This window comes from Nelumbo nucifera, chromosome 3, assembly GCF_055504915.1.
Source record: "Nelumbo nucifera cultivar China Antique chromosome 3, China Antique-T2T, whole genome shotgun sequence".
Classification (NCBI taxonomy): domain Eukaryota; kingdom Viridiplantae; phylum Streptophyta; class Magnoliopsida; order Proteales; family Nelumbonaceae; genus Nelumbo; species Nelumbo nucifera.
In genome coordinates this window covers 97,737,638-97,757,344 of record NC_142651.1, presented here as the reverse complement: position 1 = coordinate 97,757,344, position 19,707 = coordinate 97,737,638, and the positions used below count along the sequence as shown (strand labels likewise).

Genomic DNA, 19,707 nt, shown 5'->3' with positions numbered 1-19,707 from the left:
CATCTAAAACGGTATAAAGTTGAATGGCCTGGACCTGAATTCCCGCCCTCAGCAGAGAGTCCGGATCACCTGTCAACAAAATACATTCCAACATTCTTCCAACATCATCTGACACCGAACATCTCATACATGGCTGGTCACACTTTTATGGTGGATCCTAAGATTTTTAAAACCGAACCAAACAATGAACCATTCAAGGGTCTGGTTCCCAGGTTGAACGGTCTGACTGCTTGAACCAAACAGACAGCCCATTCTGACAAAAGAAATAAAAAATAAAAAAATAAAATACAACCAAAAACTATTGGACGGTTCAAATGGTTCGACCGCCTGGATCAACAGTTTGCTGACCAAATCAATGGTTTTTTGGCCAAAAAAACGGTTATAGGGTAAAATGAAGGTAACCGGTTCCTGGTTTTTCCAGTCCGACCATCTGGTCCGGTCCAGTTTTGAAAACCATGATGGACCCACATCTCAAGGTGAGATGTGCAGTGCCAGATCATGTTAGTAGGTTGTTGGAATGTGTTTTGCTGGCAGGAAATCCCAACTCCTCAACAGGTCTCAACCAGCAACAGATCTGATTTATACTGGACGACAACAAAAATAAAGAATATAGTATGACACAGAATATACCGAGAGCACATTACAGATTACACACAGATGCAGTCATATACCGAGAGCACATCATATCTCCTCCGATAGAATATGCCAGCTGGACGACAACAAAAATAAAGAATATAGTATGACAACTGGACCCAGCCATCATGAATTAAATTTGGAAAAACATGAAAATGAAGCAACATTTAAAACTGGGTGCACTGCATCTCCATCTGCATCCCAACCTAAAGTCCACCCAAACCCAATTGCGCAAAAACTTTCCAACACAGACCCAATTACGCCAAGTGCCAATCAATCTTGTTTGTTTGATAAATGTCAAGTAATGTGAGCTTCCTGCCCCTGTACTGTACCGTTTCTGTTTACAATAGCATCGTACAGCCCAACCACTCACTCCCAATGAAAAATTAAGATGGGTAATGGGTTGCGTATAGGCGGTCCCCATTTGTAAGAAGTAGTCGTTTTTGGCATTGATTTGGTTGCCTGACTAACGAGTAGTGAGTAGCGACTGCTACCCATGGTGGACACGGTAATGCTACGGATCCTCTCCTCCCTTTAATTCACCAATTGGGTTTGGCCCAAATGGGATTCCTGATGTACACAGGTGAATGAAACAGAAGGACTAGCCCATTTTGAGGAGAGAAGTTAGGACCTCATTTGGGTAGAGTGCAAATACAACTATACAACATGACAACATCTGTATTTGCACTATTCCCAAACTGAGCCCAAAGAGTTGTTGGGTTTCCTTCCATCAGGGGCAGGGATTGGGATACCTGGCATGAACCTTGTCGATTGCTTTAACTATTTCTGGAGGCAGCTCCACCTGGCAAGCATGTAGGACCTCTCTCAGCTGCCATGGCTTGGTTGCGCCAAAAACAGCACTGGCAACAAGAGGGTGTCTCAGTACAAAGGCTGCATAGATGAAATAGGTTAATGGTTAAAAATACATTAACAAGTCGAAATTATGACAGATAAGAGATAACTACTAAAACATCAAGATGGGCCACTAGCACGGGACGCCACATCTAACATCTAACTGGTGGCAGTACATCTTGTAGAAATGCAGACAAAAACAATATTCAGGAGGATTACAATATTACATAATAGCTGCCTCATTCGTTTTATACTTTTTATCTTAGCTGGGTAAGTGAATTTATAGTGTTTTCCAAACAAAAATTGTTTAAATAAATTTAGTTTCAAAGGTTATTGTGCAATGTAACTCACTCGGTAAATAGAGAGGCGAGAGTGAGAACATTATCAACAGGAGGGTAAGCAATTTACCCACCCTGTAGGAGGGTATCAGTTAGCTGGATAACTGATATTCTACAGAAAATTTACATACTGTTGTGAAACCCACTATTATAGCAGCATATGAATGTGGGAATTGTGGTCAACTACCCACTTGACCAACTTACCCGAAAAACAAATGGGCCTTTGTGCAATATCCGTTCTACCTATTAATAGGCCAGTAAATGGATCGATTTCGAATGGAATCAGGCTAGATTCGAATTCAAAACCAATTATAAAGAATAATATTCGAATTTGATTCGATATCCGATGGGTATTGAATGCTTCAATTCGAATTCGAATTCGATTATTAAATCGAATATTTGATTCCATTCGAATTCGACCATCGCTATCACTGACATTGCCATCAGTGATGGTGGTTGTTTGGGCGGCGGCGACCGGCGATGATGAGTCAGTGAGTGGACTAAGAGAGTGAGTGATAGAGGATTGAGGAGAGGCGGAGATGCGAACGATGAGGGGCAATAACTAGTGATGGTGGTTGCTCGAGCGGCGGCAACGTTGAGTCTGTGAGTGGACTAAGAGAGTGAGAGATAGAGGAGAATATGAGAGATGATTGATGAGAGAGACAAAGGAGAGGCAGAGCCGTGGAGGATGGAGGGAGGTGGCCGATGATGGTGGTTGCTTGGGTGGCGGCGAGGTTGAGTCAGTGAGTGGACTGAGAGAGTGAGAGATAGAGGAGAAGATGAGAGACGACCGATGAGAGGACCGAGGAGAAGCGAAATCACGGAGGATGAAAGGCAGTGGCCGGCGATGGTGGTTGCTCGAGCGGCATCCAACGACGGCGAAGGGAGGGATGGAGGGTTAGGGTTAGGGTTTGAATTTTGAAACTTGAAAGGAGATGGAGACTGGAGAGAGGCAAGGTTTGACAGTTCGAATGTTCTCATTGAGAAATTAGTCATTTCTCAATTCTAATTTCTAAAACTGTTTTTTCATTTTTTTGGCCTTCTTTTTAGTGATATATATATATAATCGGTTCGGATATTTATTGGATCGGATCAATGCATATCCGAATTCAATCTGATAATTTAATCTGTAAAAAAAAAAGTATTTGAATTCGACAGAATATCCGATTCGAATAATCCGAATTCGATTCGATTGTGCCAAATCTCGGATTCGAATTTGGAGTTTCGAATACCGTTTACAGGCCTACCTATTATGGCCCCATTTGGTGTGTCTTTCCACACGGTCTTTCGGCTGTTTATAAGTTGGGCAGATTGCGCCGCAGTCTTTTTCTGTTTGGTTCATAACAGATTTAGCCACCAAAAGTTGGTCCATCGAAAAGATGCGAAAAGCCTATTTCAGACTGATTTCGAGAAGCTCAAAATGGAACTTTTCGCGTTTTTCTCACTTTATTCTCATGCAAAAAGAAAAACACACAAAAAAACTTGCAGTAGCCAAACTAGCTTCAGGCTACTCAGACTTTCATACAAAAGCTCAATGCGTCTTTTTACTGTCAGGACTACTAGAAGATCTCAAAAAACTTGCCAAACCCTATGTAATTCTGTTAGCCAAAAGCCATGTCAACATTTATCAATCCAGTACAGAAAATGACCATAGGAAAAATGGAAAATAACATGCCTAGCCAACTTAGTTTCTAGAACCTCCATTAGTCGCATCTAATCACAAAAGTCTACAACAACGCGGGTTAGCCAGGTAAACCATGGTGTACACTAACACTATTCCTAGATTGCCATACCATAAACATTTAACGTGTTTTAATTTTATTCAACCCATCAAAGTGTTTCTAATCTCTTTCCCTGTTATTTTATTTTTTCTAATTTTATTCAAAATTTTGGCTTTTAACTCACCTGGCCTTGTCATGTTTCATACCTGACACTCAGACATCCAGGCCCATTCTATTCACATGGTGGGGCAGGGAAAGTTTTTCTTTTCTTTTCTTTTCTTTTTTTTTTTTTTTTTGATAGGTTGGGGCAGGGCAAGTTTGGGTTGGGGTATAGTCATTTCGAGTTGAGCTTTAAGCCCAACACCAACACATACTAAACCCAGCTAGTTGACACCCCCAGATATTGGACCCTCCAATTTTAGCCAGTCAGCCTTGCCAACTTTCCAGTATGTAAATTTGGAGGAAGTTTTCTAGATTTCTTTCGTGAAAAATCAATGGACATTTTGGTAATGTTTGGTAACATTCAATTAAAACACTTACTGATGCTCAAGGAACAACTACTTTTCGCTCCTAGAACATTACCAAATGTTGCATTCACTTACAAAGAAATGCATAAGTATTTAATCATTTCCATATCTTGAATATATTGGAAATGCGAGTGAAACAGAAGACTTCGTAGAACAGAGAGACCAAGGTGATTGCTAAAGCAACGGGAGTCCCTATCAATATCTACATAGAAAGAAAAGCAATCATACCAATTGCAAGAGATACAGGAGGAAGGCCATATGTTTCTGCAATTTCTAGGTATGCCTGCAAAAAAAGAACAGTAGAAAAAATGTCACTCAGCATGCACAATGTAGTACCAGAGACCAATAAAATGGTGTGATCAAAAAAAGAATTAAGCATATAATACACTTATATAGCAATGGAATATGATTAGCAATAGAGGAGCACCAAGAAAATGATGAAGGAACACAGCTAGGAACAAGGCGACTCCATAAACCAAGAACTGAAATGTAACAATCCCAAATCATTTCTATGTCAATTTCACCAGACATGCGAGGAGGTAGTGTTGGGAAACTGACCTTTCTCAATGAATAAACCAAGGAGAAACCCAATAGGTAAAAATTGTGCAGCAGGTATAATATAGACTTACCTAGGAGATGAATTTTACCTATACGATTGATGGAATCTTAACTATGCGATACGTTTTATCTAATTAAGTAATAGAGATTTACTATACAGTGAAGCAAACAACAAGATTAAGGGGCACTAAACTTTTACATGTGGAGAGGGTGGATCTTGGCGTTATGGTTGGGTTGCTCCATTGCAACCTGGGTGACCAGGGTTCAAATCTTGGAAACAGCCTCTCTATGTACAGGGGTAAGGCTGCATGCATCTGTCCTTCCCCAGACCCTGCATTGGCAGGATCCTTGTGCACTAGACTGCCCTTTAAGATTTTCTATGTGGAAAACCCTCCAATGTAGAGAGAAAAACCACAACTTCTACTCTTTAATTTAAATAAAGGGTTCATTGATTTAAAAGGGAGGCGCACAGGTGAGGTGCATTTTGGGGTATGTGCCTCGCTTAGGTCCTAGGCACAGTACTTTCAAAAGGTGCACGCCTGGTGTGCCTAGGCGTGTGCCTGAGGCACATGCACCTTGTGCCTCAGCTCATGCACTTTTTTAAATTTTTACACATTTTTGTTTTTCTGAACCTAGCAGCTAGGCCGGTGGCTTTGATCCCGACCACGCCCTTTTTGCTAATGTTGTTCATTCATTCATCCTAATAAAATATCTTCTTAAAAGGCTATTAAAATTATAAAATCGTTATTTTTTGTGTGAGAGTTAAGAATTTAAGACCCTAACATGGACTTGTTTGGGCTTGCCTTGAAGGGCATGGTACAAAGGCGGCTCGTAGAATCAGGAATGCAATGTCTTACATCACATTAGCTACTTGAAGTAATGCAATTGAGGAAAAGAAGAGATTATGGGTTTTACATGCTTGAAAATGTTTTATATGTTTGATTTTATTTTTAAATTTTCATTTGAATACGATTTACATGTTATGTTTATGTATTTTAATTTAGATAAAAGGTTTTTAAAACGTTTATTTTAAAACTTAAGTTTATATTTTTTTATTAATATTATGTTTAATATTTTTTTATTTTTTTTGAATTTTTGACAGTTTTATATATTTTTTGGCATTTTTTGTATTTTTGTGTCTTGCTTCAAAAAAGGCACACACCTCGCTTTGTGCCTTGGAAGCAAATTGCCCCTTGTGCTTTTTTGGTGCCTTGTGCTTTTAAAACACTGAAAGGGCTATAACTTCTTTGAGTACAACTAGAGAATACCAATATCAAGAGAGCAATCTTCTCTTGGATACACAAACCTAATTACCAATAAAAGGTGTATTCAATGAGCAAGACAAAGGAAAGATCTCACCTATCACAGATGGCAAAACCCCTCAAACCAACCAATGAAGAACCAAGAATCACCAAAAGCTTGATGGAGGATACCCAAAACCACAGCCATATGATCGATAGAAAATACCGCAAAATAGGCTGATTTCTAAACTTGTTCTTCTCTCAAAGAGGATGAAATCTTCTTTCTTCTCTTTCACCAAATGGGAATACTCTTTTCTCATTCTTCTCTTTCTTGAAGAGAAAAACTGATGTAAATAGAATAACGAAAGAGCTTTCTCTCTCTAAAACATAGGGAGCTTTTAGAGAAGGCCAAAAGATAGTGGAGAATGGTTCCCACTATATTTAATCAAGGGGTTAACTCAAACATGAAATGATGATAAATTAGCTCATAAATAAGACTAATTTTATGCTAACTAATAAAATCATCAGTATTTAATGACTAACTTAATTTTTAAAAAAGTACTTATAGTAACAGCCTTGACAATTTAAAAATCATTCTAACAATATCAATGTCAGTGCAACTCAATTATTATAATAGAACAAAATAATTCAAAGGCAGTTGGTTCTTATTATTATGCCTGTATTCTCTAACCTGTAGCCTTCTGTCTCACCTGAATCAGCATCAGGCTTTGGTAGACACACAAAGGCAGCTGAATATTATTAGTAGTATAAGATTAGAGTCAACTATAATTCTTTCAACCTGTGACCCTCAACCTTGTAGAGAAGATGGGCCAAATGGCCCATAGGCTGTTTATCCTTTTTTATCTTTTATGTTCTTTGCTGTAATAGGCCTTAATCTGGGCTTTATTCTTTCTTATGTTATGTCTTTTTAAGTTTCTGCCCAACTAGGGGCTTCTCTGTAAATTACTAAAGTTTAACTTAATGAAATAGAATTAAGGGAGTAAGAGAAGAGATTATGTTCGAAAATCTCTCTCTCTGAACCCAAGTTGCCGCCACCTTCTTCTTTTTCTTCTCTCCTCTTGAACTCTGATTTCTGCTACTTTCTTTTGAATTTTTGCAACTTTCTAAACAGTCCTTTCTTCTCAAAAGGCTGTTTTTCTTCTAACCTAAATCAGTATCAGACTCCCATACAACAAACAGATAGGTATGGAACTAGTTACTTCTTTTTCATATGTTATAATAGGACTAAAAATCAGTTTGAACAATTGGTATTGGAAAATTATAAGATCTTCTTATACCTTAGTAGCTGCTTTTATGACAGAATTAGACAGGTTATATCTGGATTCCCCTTCTGAATACTTCCCTGGAAAATGGATGAACATATAAGATACAAAAACATGCTTATAAATTCTATGATTATAATTATATTTTAAGATTACGTTTGAATCAAGGTGCACAAATTCACAGTTTCTAGATGGATTAAAAATCAGTAAGCCCTTCGAGGATTTCAAATAGAGTATGGATCTCCTGCAAGCAGAAACTCTGCTCACATAGCATCCAACTGCACATTGGAAATATCTCCCATACATGTATGTTAAAATCATGGGAAGATGTTCCCAAATCCCGATGTATGGCTGGATTTTCATGCTTTCACAGTTTGCAGAGTTTTTGCTTGTAGCGAATCCTGTTCCTTTCAAATGTGCCCAAGAAAAGGATCCCAAAGTTACTAGACCCAATTAAGCTCAAGTTTGTTCAAAATTGATGTAGTAGCCCCCTTACAACTCATCAGTTTCCAAATTTTGATAATCATCTAATGGCTGCCAAAAACAGAAAGAAAGAAAGTGGAATTAGCTCCCTCTAGAAATTGTTTGAATTCTGGTTTTGATGGAATAGGGTGGCAGCATCTTTCCAGCCCTTCATAATGTTATTTATATTAGGGCAACAAAATTACATGGGGTTGTCAAAATTACACCCCATTAGTAAGAGGTAATAAAACTTAAAGATATAAGAAGGCCCAGGCCCATTTACACTTAATAAGAGAACAAAACATTAAAGCCAAACAAGACATAAAAACTTAATAACATAAATGGGCCGAAGCCCATTTTGTTAAAGTCCCACAACACTCCCCCTCAAGCTGACCATGGATGTCCTTCATGCCCAACCTGCAAATCAGCTCTCCATATCTGGTTCTAGCAAAACCCTTCGTGAAGACATCAACTTGTCTTGAAGATGGCATATAAGGAATGCATAGCTCTCTTGACACTATCCTTTCTCCCACAAAGTGCCTGTCAATCTCTGTGTTGGGTCCTATCATGCTGGACAGGGTTATTAGCAATGTTTATTGCAGCTTGGTTATCACAATAGAACTTCAAAGGTCTAGACAGTGATTCCCAAGACATCATAAGCAATATCAGGTCTAGTGAGAGATAAGAGACGTTAACCCACAAGTCATTGGTATCTTTTCCTTGTCCGGATAAAGCTCCTCATCCATCTCTTGTAATCCATGGTTTTGCTCTATGGGAGTCTTAATAGGCCTGCTTCCTAATTTTCCTGTCTCCTTTAGGAGGTACAAAGCATACTTCCTTTGGCAAATATAAACTCCTTCCCTAGACCTGGCCACCTCTATTCCTAGGAAGTACCTTAGAGGTCCCAAGTCCTTTATCTCAAACTCTGAGGCCAAGAACCTCGAGTCTTTTGATCTCCACTGAATCATTTCCTGTCACCACCATGTCATCCACATATACAATCAATGTTGGTAACTTCTCTCCATTTTTTCTATAGAATAGTGTGTGATCAGCACTGTTTTGATGGTAACCCACAGTCTTTGCTTTACACAATCTCTCAAACCATGCTCTAGGTGATTTTTTTTAATGAAAGTGAAGTATAATTGTATTAATAACTGGTCCTGTGTACAATGAGTAACTGTACAAAAAAGAAGGTCCTCAAAAAAGGCCATTCTCAAAAAAGTATAGTCAAAAGTAACATCTTTGAATTCAGTATGTATTGACAACCAGCTCCTAATGGCATCTATAGCTGAATTGATGACCTTGGCTTCAGAAGTGGATTTGTGTTCAAACAACCTTCCATTTCTTTCCGACCACACAGCCCAAAGTACTGCTGGAGGTACAGAAGCCCAGAAAAGTCTCCCTTTTTTGGAAAGTCTAGAAACCTGCCATTCCTCCAAAAGAGTTTTAACTGATGCTGGTATGCACCAATTCAAATTCAGAGATATCAAAAAGTGGCTCCATACTGCAGAACTAAACTTACAGTAGAGGAAAAGATGCCCAACAGACTCCACCTCTTGCATAAACAACACCTAAGATCTGGAATGGTCATGCCTTTTTTTTATCAACATTTCCTTAGACAAGCACCTCTCCAAAGCTGCAACCCAAACAAAGAACTTAATTTTTGAAGGAGCTAGATTCCCCGAAATGGCCTGACTAGGAAAAGGAACTTCAGTCCTCCCCACTAGCTTATAATAGAAGGATTTAACTGTGAAGACACCAGTTTTGGTCCCTTTAGAATTTTGCATCTTGGGAGTGGAGATTCAGATGTTGGCTTTGTAACAGAGAGAAGGTCAGCAACCTGCTGAATTTCCCAGTCATTGAAGCTCCTTCCAAAGGAAGGAGTCCAACACATTCTATTCTCCTGAAGCCTGAATGAATATGCTACTAAGGCTTCCTTGTCTGAGTGACCTGTCACCAATCCAATGGTCTGACCAGAATTTCACTTTTCTTCCATATCCCACTTTAAATCTAATGCAATTGGAGAACTTTCTAACTGCCTTACATATTCCTTTCCACACTCCACATCCATACATTTGAGGGAGTGGTCCAGTATCCCGCCCATTGTTTCTTAGGCCATATTTCTCCTCTATCACTTTTCTCCACAAATTATTTGGTTCAATTGAGAATCTCCACAGCCAACTTTCCAATAGAGCTAGATTGAACAGCTTTAAATGTCTTATTCCTAGCCCACCCTGTGATTGAGGTTTGCAAATTTGTCCCCAGCTCACTAAATGATACTTTTTTTTTTTTATAATTACTCACTAAATGATACTTGTGAGCCTCTTTCCAGCCCTTCCAAAGAAAATTTCTCATCTTTTTCTCCATTTCCTTTGCTACCTCAGATGAGATAGGAAAAAGGGTCATAAAGTAAGTTGGAAGACTAGCTAATACACTTTTGATTAGTGTGACCTTTCCACCTTTAGAGAGATTGTTTAAGTCCATACAAAGCTTCTTCAGCGTGCATACTTTCCCTCTCATGTTATAGCCCGCTGGAGGATCCATGTAGACTTCTTCTTGAAGATCTCCACTCAAAAAGGCATTCTTGACATCCAACTAGCGCAATTCCCAACTATAGTTAGCTGCTAGAGACAGTAACACCCATATGGTATTCAACTTGGCAACTGGGGCAAATGTCTCGTAGTCTATACCCTCTTTTTGTGTGAATCCTTTTGCCAGTAACCTTTGCTTTATATCTCTCTATTGATCCATCGGTCTTGTGTTTCACAATATACACCCATTTACATCCAGCAGTGCTGTTTCCAATAGGTAGATCCACCACTTCCCCAGTACCAGCCTTTAGTAATGCTTTCATTTCTTCATCCATTGCTTCCCTCCATTTAGGATTGGCAACAACCTCAAATTACCTGGAAGGAGTGGAAGTGGAAGATAAGGCAAAAACAAAGGAATAATATGCTAGAGACAAATGGAAATAAGGGACAAACTTATTTGTAGGGTGAAGAGTACAAGACCAAGTAGGTTTCCACAAAGCAATGGGAAGATTCAAATTAGAGTAAGAAAAAACAGGGATAGTACCTTGATCAGCTTCAAAGACATCTAACTGGTTGTAGTCATTAACTGATGGGCCTCTCTTCCTTTTCCTCAAGTACACACTCATCTCCTTTCAATAATATTTTCAACTTCTATAGTAAGAGCAACCTCATCATCTTGTGAAGTAGGAGTTGTTTCTTCATGCACAACAGTAACCGGAGTGGTAGGGCAAGGACCATTAAAACAGTGAGGGGCAGAAGGAGAGGATGGAAGAGAAGGAAAGGGAGTGGGAGCAAAGACAAACGAGTTAACTTCGGAGGAATTCTCTTCCACCCCACGATTCTCCCCCTGAAGAGGATCTCAGGAAGGTTCAAAGAAAGACTATGACTCACAAAAGGTAACATCTTTGGTGACAAATTTCCTCCCTAAGTGTGGATCAAAACACTTGTATCCCTTGTGTAGGTGAATAACCCAAAAAGACCCCCCGAATCGCCTTCGGATCCAACTTGGTTCTTTTTGGATCCTTAACATGAATATAACAAACACAACCAAAGATTTTGGTGGTAAAGAGAACATAGGATCATTAGGACATAGAACAAAAAAGGGAGTCCTCATCCCAAATATCCTGGATGGCATCCTATTTATCAAATATGATGCAATAAGCACTACATAAGACCAATACTTCTTGGGAACCTTGTGTTGAAACAACAAAGCACTAGTTGTCTCCATAAGATGCCTATTTTTCCTCTCTACAACCCCATTCTGTTGTGGGGTATAACTGCAAGAGGATTGATGTAAAGTCCCTTCATCCTCAAAAAATAAGTTCAAGGTATTCTTAAAAATATTCAATTGCATTGTCTGACCTGAATTGCTTAACTTTCTTTCCAAACTGGGTTTCAATCATTTTGTAAAATATCATAGTAATTCTAGGAACTTCCTCACATTCTTTCATAAAGTAAACTTGTGTACACCTTGAGAAATGATCAATGAAACTCATAAAATAGCAATAACCATCCATAGAAACAATGGGTGAAGGACCCCACACATTAGAGTGAAGTAAATAAAAAAAGGTAGTGACATTACTAATAGAACTTGGATAGCTTTCCTTAATGTTTTGCCAACGGGCACACATCATAAAAAAGAATTTCAACAGACACATCTTTGAACAATTCTGGTAACAAAACTTTCAACAATGAACACACCACATGACCTAATCTAGCATGCCAAGTGAAAAGAGTTGTGCTTGGCTCCTTGTTATAGCTACCAATGATAGAGGCTTTCAGAGTTGAGCATGTATTTTCATCAAGGTAGTAGAGGCCACCAACATCACAACCACTCCCAATCATTTGCCTCGTCAACTGATCCTAGAAAACACAATGAGTAGGAAAGAAGGTTACAACACAATCTAGGGTTTTGGTAATTTTAGAGGCAGAAAGTAAATTAGTAGTGAAGTATGGAAGATGTACGACAGATTTGAGGAGAATTCCTCTTCCTAGTTGAATGTCTCTCTCAGAGAACCATTCAACCTAAAAGTTTAAGCTGTTAAGTGAGGTCCTTGAATAGGTTTTATTCTCTAACATGCCCCCTCACACAAAAGCCCATTGGGATTGAAGCGTGGACAGCACAGGCCCACCCATACCTTGTGCTGAAACTTAATTAATTATAATGGGGGTGACGAGAATCGAACACTAGACCACTTGGTCAAAGTGGCTCTGATCCATCTCAGAGAACCATTCAACCTAAAAGCTTAAGCTATTAAGTGAGGTCCTTGAATAGGTTTTATTCTCTAACAGTCTCCCTTTCCAAAAACTTTGGAAAGAGAGCCATTAACAATTTTTACCTTATGCCCAAATGAGAGATGGTAAGTAGTAAATAATGAGGATGAATTTGTCACGTGTTCAAAAGCTCTTGAATTAATAACCCAAATGTTTGATGAAGAGGACCGAATAGCACCAAGGGCAGGAGTTATACTTGATTTTGCAAATGAGGATGAAGCAATGGAAGATTGTTTCAACCGGGATATGAGGATATTTACCTCTTGGGCTGTGAATTCTAGGAAGTTATTTGGTGAAGTGGAGGTCTATCCCATATTGGAAGAGCTAGTGCTGTTACCATTGTTACCCTTAGAAACACCATCTACAACATTCGGACTGGCAACATAATCTGATCTATAGTTAGGACTCCTGTTTGGCTTCTTGTCCTTCCTCAAGGTTGCTGGTTTCAAGTATGGATGAAGAATCTAACAAGTATCTTTAGTATGCCCCTCTCCCCCACAATGAGAACACTTCAAGTTCTTCTTATCCACCCCTTTTTCACCCTTAGAGCTATTGGAAACAAGGGCAGACTGTTCACTAGGCTGAAGAGAAACACCAATTCCCATTTCCTTCCTCATTTCTTCATTCCTGATTAGATAAAACACATGATGCAAATTTGAAAGTTCATCTCTCCCTAATATTTGTGCTCCAATGCTTTCATATGAGTTATCTAAGCCAGCACGAAGTTTGAATATCCTTCCTTCTTCAATTTGCTTGCCATGCCTTTCTTTGTCATTGGTGCTGTCCCACTCAAGAACCAAATGGTGATCAAGTTCTTCTCACAAACCTTCTAGTGTAGCAAAATAGGTTGCAATAGTCATGCCTCCTTGAGTCAACCCAAAAATGTCTTGATTCAACCTGTAAATTCTTGCAATGTTTTTCTTTTGATCGTAGGTGTTATGCAGTTTTTCCCAAATCTTATGGACCGTGGTATAGTGCTAAACAATCCTTGCAATTTTAGGAGTCATAGAGGTTAGCAACCATGACATCACAGTTGCATTTTCCCTACACCAATTTCTGTAACTAGGGTCATCTTCCTTAGGCTCCTTAATTTTCCCATCAATGTAACCTTGCAGTCCATGGCTCATTATGGACCATCTTGCTGAAATGACCCATTCCCTATAGTTATATTCTTCTAGTTTCACATTAGTAATCTGTACCATGGGATTCCCAAGATGAACAACATTGTCTACGGTCCTGAAATCTCCGGATGAGACTTCACTTGTGTTGGAAGGCATATCGAACTCACCCAAGACTGTTATTTGAGAGTAGAACAAGTCAAATAATACTTCTCTTTGCTGAAACTTCAGAAAACTAAGTTAGGAAGCAATCGAATCTCCTGGACTGATGCTACTTACAGTCCAGCAGCTGGAACAATAATCCCCTGGACTGATACTCCTTACAATCCAGCAGCTAGACCTGTTAACTAGGTCTCTCCAGCAGTCCACATGACTGCTCCACAGTTTCTTTCCTCACTTGGGCATACAATTGCTGTTCTGGGCCTCCTTGGAGATTTTTCCAAGGAAAAAACCCTAGAAACTACTTCAGTTTACCACGACCAAAAGTAGCACTCCCTCTTGTTGTTCTAACAACAATAATAAAAAGGTTTGAGAAAAGAGAAGAGATGAAGAAGAGAGTAGACGAGCAGAAGCAGAGCAAATTACAACTCTGATACAATAAAAAATGGGGTGCCAGCATCTTTCCAGCCCTTCAAAATGTTATTTATGTTAGGGCAACAAAATAACATGGATTGACAAAATTACCCCCCATTAGTAAGAGATAATATAACTTAAAGATATAAGAAGGATAAGTCCCATTTACACTTAATAACAGAACAAAACATTAGAGCCCAACAAGACATAAACACTTTATAACATAAACGGGCCAAAGCCCATTCTGTTAAGTCCCACAATAGAAACCACAGATCCAAAGACAACATAAAATTCTGGGATGTTACTTGGAATGAAATGATTGAATTGTGATTTGCCAATGAATTTGGGAACACAAGCCTAACATCTAAAATGGGTTCAATTTTCATCACCCTAAGAAATATAAAAATGATTTTTAAGAAAATAAACAAGAAGAATTGACCTCTAAAAAGATTCATCCGAGCATCAGTTGGACCTCCACTAGGAGATAAATACTTCCCAGAAAGGATGCCCATTGCCAATGGACTGTAAGCCAATAAGCTGATCCTGAAAAGGAAAATATGCAATAAATTTCTGAACTTCAATAAAAGAAATGAACAATTTGAGAAATATTAAACCATAGAGTTCCAAGCCATCCAATGAACAAAAAAGTGGCCTTCATGTCATATTTATCTACCGAAATCATAAAGATAAATTCCATTTAGATTGTCAGGTCCCAGGAGGAGGCACTGTGTATTAGCATACTGAATCCTCCACTAGGGTGTTTTTCCCACTCAATACCCTTACATTGTACCCTCTAGCAAAATTATCATAAGATCACCAAGGGTAAGGCTGCATTTAACATTTTAACTGAATATATAGCCTAAGTATCTACAACAATATTATTAACAGAGAATACTGAAAAGGCAAACTTTTACGAAATAAAAATAAGTGGTTCTTTTATTTATTTATGAATTTATTTGTTTATTTACTTTTCGGTGGCATTAAACAAAATAGAATGGTGAAACAGGATTCATGTAGCTGACCCCATATAGTTGGGATAAGGCTTGGGTGATGATGATTTGTTTATTTGGTTTTGTTGTCAGTTAAGTAGGTAATGGCTGCAAGGTGCCAACCATCTGGTAGGTAAGGTATTTGAACACACAGGGAACTTACCAACTCTGCTAGCTAGCAACCAATACTTAAAATTCTCACCTCTATAACCAAATAAACCAACCACACTCACAAATGTCCATTGAAATAAATGTTAGAACATTAAGGAAAGGCTTTGTACTGAGGGGATGAAATGCCAAAAATACATAGTATGGAACAATGACATTCTCAATAATAGAGCAAGTTGTATCCTCTATTAAAAATGACTACAGAAAAAATGCCACTGAAGTAAAACAGAAGGAAGATGCAACCATTGCTATCCTATCACAACCAAGGAATAGAAATCTCAAATCCAACCACACAATAACCACATTTAATGAAGAATTCAAAAATGTTGTAAAAAACAATAGAGAAGAAAATAATTTAATTGTGTCAATAAGTAATCGCTCAATAATCAAGATACTTGAACTTGGCAGTTGGCACTAAATGCATGGTGTTTGGAAATAGGTAGCTTTTCTGGAACTTTCTTATTTTAATGGTATATTATGTTTGATTTAATTCATTAATCATTTGACCTTATCCTGTAATTGATTCTGTAATTGAGATATACAGGATTTCATTTCAAGAGTGATGAAGCTATGATATTTTATCTCTAGACCCACAATCAATCTAGATTCTAGCCCAAAAATAGGCACCAGTATAAACGAAATAATATTGTCATCTACCTATAAAAGTAAAAGCAATGAAACAATGGCCACCATGTTGTAACTTCTCTCTCTATAGCCACCTGTATACTAGAATTAAAACTTCTTTCTCTTCATAACTCTCTGCCAATATTGCATCTGAAAGGTGAGAAAATGTCTCTTAATAATTAGCAACCCCCATCACCATCCTTCCAGGAAAAGGTCAATCTTACACAAATTTCACGAAGAACAGAAGTGCATATAAATCAAGTCATGGGGACTGATTTGGGCACATTGCATTTTTTTGATAAACTCACAACATCCTCAGGCAAAAGTATAAAAGATCATGTTTATAGTGGTAAACATTAACATCATTTTGACTAATGATTAGGGATGTGCACCCATTATCAAAAATAGATTTGCTCAGGTCATCCCTCTTAAGTCACGTCATTTTATCATGACAACTTTGGAAACTTATAAATTGTAGATTACCTCTCATGATGACAACACTCAGCCAGTCCAGAATCAAAACTTCGGCAAAGCAAGTTGTATGAATTCTATCAAAAAGATAGATTGAGTTTTACTTTAGCAATATGCATGTGGAAGAGAAAGAGGGAAGCAAGAAAATAGAAAATGGAATGTATATTCTCTAAACCAAAGTGAATCCACAAAAGACCTGCAAAGATACTATCTTAGGGTGGCCAGTAATATCTTTGGCAAGTTGAAGGAACTTCATCAAACCATATGGTGTTTCATTACTGAGTCCAATATATCTGATCTGCAGGCAGGACATTGAAATGTAAGCAAAAAAATCAAACAAAATAATATATCCATACAAGCCAAACTCATTGTTTAATTAGTTTACCTTGCCAGCTTCAACTGCTCTGCCTAAAGCTTGAAGTTGTTCTTCTATAGGCACTGAGCAGAGCTGCCGAGTTGGATCATAATCAGTTTCTCCAAACATGGGAACATAGCTAAAGGCACAAATATGGAAAACCTCAGAAATGGCAATATTGATTGAACATGTAAAGGACAGATTGCTAAAAGGTACAATGTTGTGCTTACCTAAATAAACCACTGGGTTGTTAGTCCCCCCCGGTGAAAAGAATAAAGGAAAAAGGACAAAATGAACAGGAGAAAAGTACTGACCGGTCAGGCCAATGGATCTGATAAAGATCAATGTAATCAGTTCGCATGTGCAGTAAACTGCATCAATTCAGTTAACTATCATTAAGAGCATAAAACTCAAATTCTTTATGGACACTAGATTCAAGTGCGGAAATTTGAATGAAGCATTATCCATTGCATTGATATATTCTTTTGGCTCTTTTTTGTGACATTTGTTATTTTAAAATATAAAAAAGTTAAAATTTATGTGCTTAAAGGATTTCTTGTTATGAATATGATGATTTTATGTGTTTTGATATGAAATGTGAAGTTATTTGATGAGTATTTTTGTTAATTTTTAGTGTAGATGATTGCTGGTTACCGTGCAAACTATGAAGTTAGCCTAGGATTTGATGGCATTTTATTTTCAAAACTCATTGTCTAGGCAAGCAACTAGTCATCTAGGCATTCCATGGTTGCCTAGCTTCACCTTGGTGCCTGACAACTACAGGCATAATCACAGTATTATATTTACAAATCTGGGAAATGCTAAGTCATTCCCTCTTTGTTACTAGAGACTATGGTACATGTAACAACTGCATATGCTGGACTAGATTCAAGTTGCACCGAAGGCTCAGTTTGGAAGGAATAGAAATACAAATATGTAGAGTGTAAAACCTTGTATCTTGTATGTATTCATGCTGTACATATTTGTATTTGTACTTTTCTCAAAGTAGGCCGAAAGGAAAAATATACCAAAACATACCAAATGGTAAGGCTTAACTATAAATCAAATGTATCCTGAGACTGTAATAGCTGCAATATAAATCCAGTTTAATTTGTGGACCAAGGAAGTAATGGTGATAAGTACAGTCATCATGGCATCAGCAGAGCCTATGCTAAGGGAATTTTCAAAGATAAATCCTGCACATCATTCACTGTTGTATAGGCAAGGACAAGACAAAAGGTCAGCAACATGGGTTCTGACAAACTCCCCTGTCAATTGCTTGCAAAATTAAAGAAGAAATAGCAGGCTTGATATATTCTCTTTGCGTTTTAGGACATCTCCTCAAATTTTCTTTCTGCTTTTACATTCTTAATATATTCTTTCTGTTTTGTAGAGAGAAAAATGCAAGGATAAAGTCACTCTAATAAAGCGAATTTGAAGCTAACCGCATTCGACATATGAATGGAACACTAGTGCTTTACATATACACTAATCATGGTACATTGCATAACAAATCATTTCAGAATATGAAGAGATTTCCCTACACTTCTACTATAAATAAAAGTTTTGAACAGAAGAATATGGAAGCCGACCTATTGTCAATGGCCTCAGTAATGTTGCTAGCATCCAAACACTTTGGTCCACCTCGAATCCAAGTCATCTGCCCAGACGGTCCAGCAACCTATATCAAGCACCATTATAATCATCTATAGCCAAGACATTTGAAAGCTAAAATTGGACCCCCAAAAAAAATCCGTTGCCAAAACCATGAGTGGGGAGTCATCTTAATATAAAACTAGAATTTCACCTAATACATGTATTAACGCGCTATATCAAAGTATCAAACATTTTGACTAACATGAAAACAAAACAGGATTGTAAGTTTCAACACCTAGGAATCTTACTCCGGAACAAGTGGCATCGGAACGATCACTGAGTTGCTTTGGACAGAAATGAAGATAAGCAATTTACAGGAAAATCATCACAAATAACAAACCGAAAACTAGATGGTAGAGCGAGAAGACTTTATACAAATATGAAAAGAAAATGAAGATGATGATAACAGGAGAAGCAATTTAAACAACAAGTTATAAAGTGACCTTTGTGGCCAAGACGACACGATCCCGAGAAATTCTCCTCTCTCTAATCCAACGCCCAACGTATCCCTCACTTCTCCCTTGGGTCTCCGCACGCTGAGGCACAGGATACCTAAACCAAGTAGGGAAATATACAAGGTAACTCGAAATCAATGAAGCCAAGGGAACCCAAAGCTGAGAAGCACTGAAAAAGTAACTGCATAGATTACATTTCTGCGGAATCAATGAAGTTAATTCCGTTGTCAAACGCTTCATCGAGAAGTTGGAAGGACTGCTGCAACGAATTCTGCTCTCCGAATGTCATGGTTCCTGTAACAACCAGAATTCGGAGACGATTTCCACGGTGTCTGTAATTCAGAATTCAGAAACACGCTCCTACGAAGAGCAGTAACAGTAAGAGAACTACAAACCTAAGCAGAGCCTTGAGACCTTCAAATCGGGAGCCAAGTTGAAGAAAGGAACCGCACCTGCCATTTCACCCCTCGCTTCTATCAAAATCTTCGACAGAAAAAAAAAAGCGCGAAAGCTAACCGCATTGTAAGCGATTCTCACTTTTAAGTCTTATCGGCACAGATGGTACAAATAAGTAAGGTCGCTACTAATGACTAAAGTATTGGTATGGAGTATCGGATAAATACATGTACGGATATAAATAAGTTTTGAAAATATATGGATACGTTTTGAAAACATATGACATATATGAAAAAATGTATATTTTAATGATGTATATAAAAAATATATTACAATTAATATGATGCATAGATGTTTTTACATTTTTACATTAACAAAGAGATCAACCAAATATTAAATTCTCTATGTAAAATAAAATATTCATTAATAATTTATAAAATGTACAATCTCAACTTAAAATATATAAAATCAATTAAAATTTC

General features: G+C 37.9%; 1 protein-coding gene across 5 annotated transcripts; it reads right to left on the bottom strand.

Moving 5' to 3' along the window:
- Positions 1-670: 670 nt before the first annotated feature.
- On the bottom strand, positions 671-19,381 carry LOC104588408 (uncharacterized). Of its 5 annotated transcripts, none has more exons than XM_010246316.3 (12): positions 19,225-19,381; positions 19,024-19,123; positions 18,818-18,926; positions 18,311-18,399; positions 17,033-17,089; positions 16,749-16,857; positions 16,560-16,661; positions 16,376-16,440; positions 14,551-14,654; positions 7,169-7,233; positions 4,300-4,354; positions 671-1,524 (listed from the first exon to the last, which is right to left on the bottom strand). In XM_010246316.3, the coding sequence occupies exons 1-12, from the start codon at positions 19,286-19,288 to the stop codon at positions 1,364-1,366; spliced, it is 1,080 nt and encodes a 359-aa protein (XP_010244618.1). In that variant the 5' UTR covers positions 19,289-19,381; the 3' UTR covers positions 671-1,363. The 5 variants fall into 5 exon arrangements, with proteins under 5 accessions (XP_010244618.1, XP_010244620.1, XP_010244622.1 ...); XM_010246318.3 differs by having other exon boundaries at positions 18,311-18,378; XM_010246320.3 differs by having other exon boundaries at positions 19,024-19,189; positions 19,282-19,379.
- Positions 19,382-19,707: the final 326 nt, after the last annotated feature.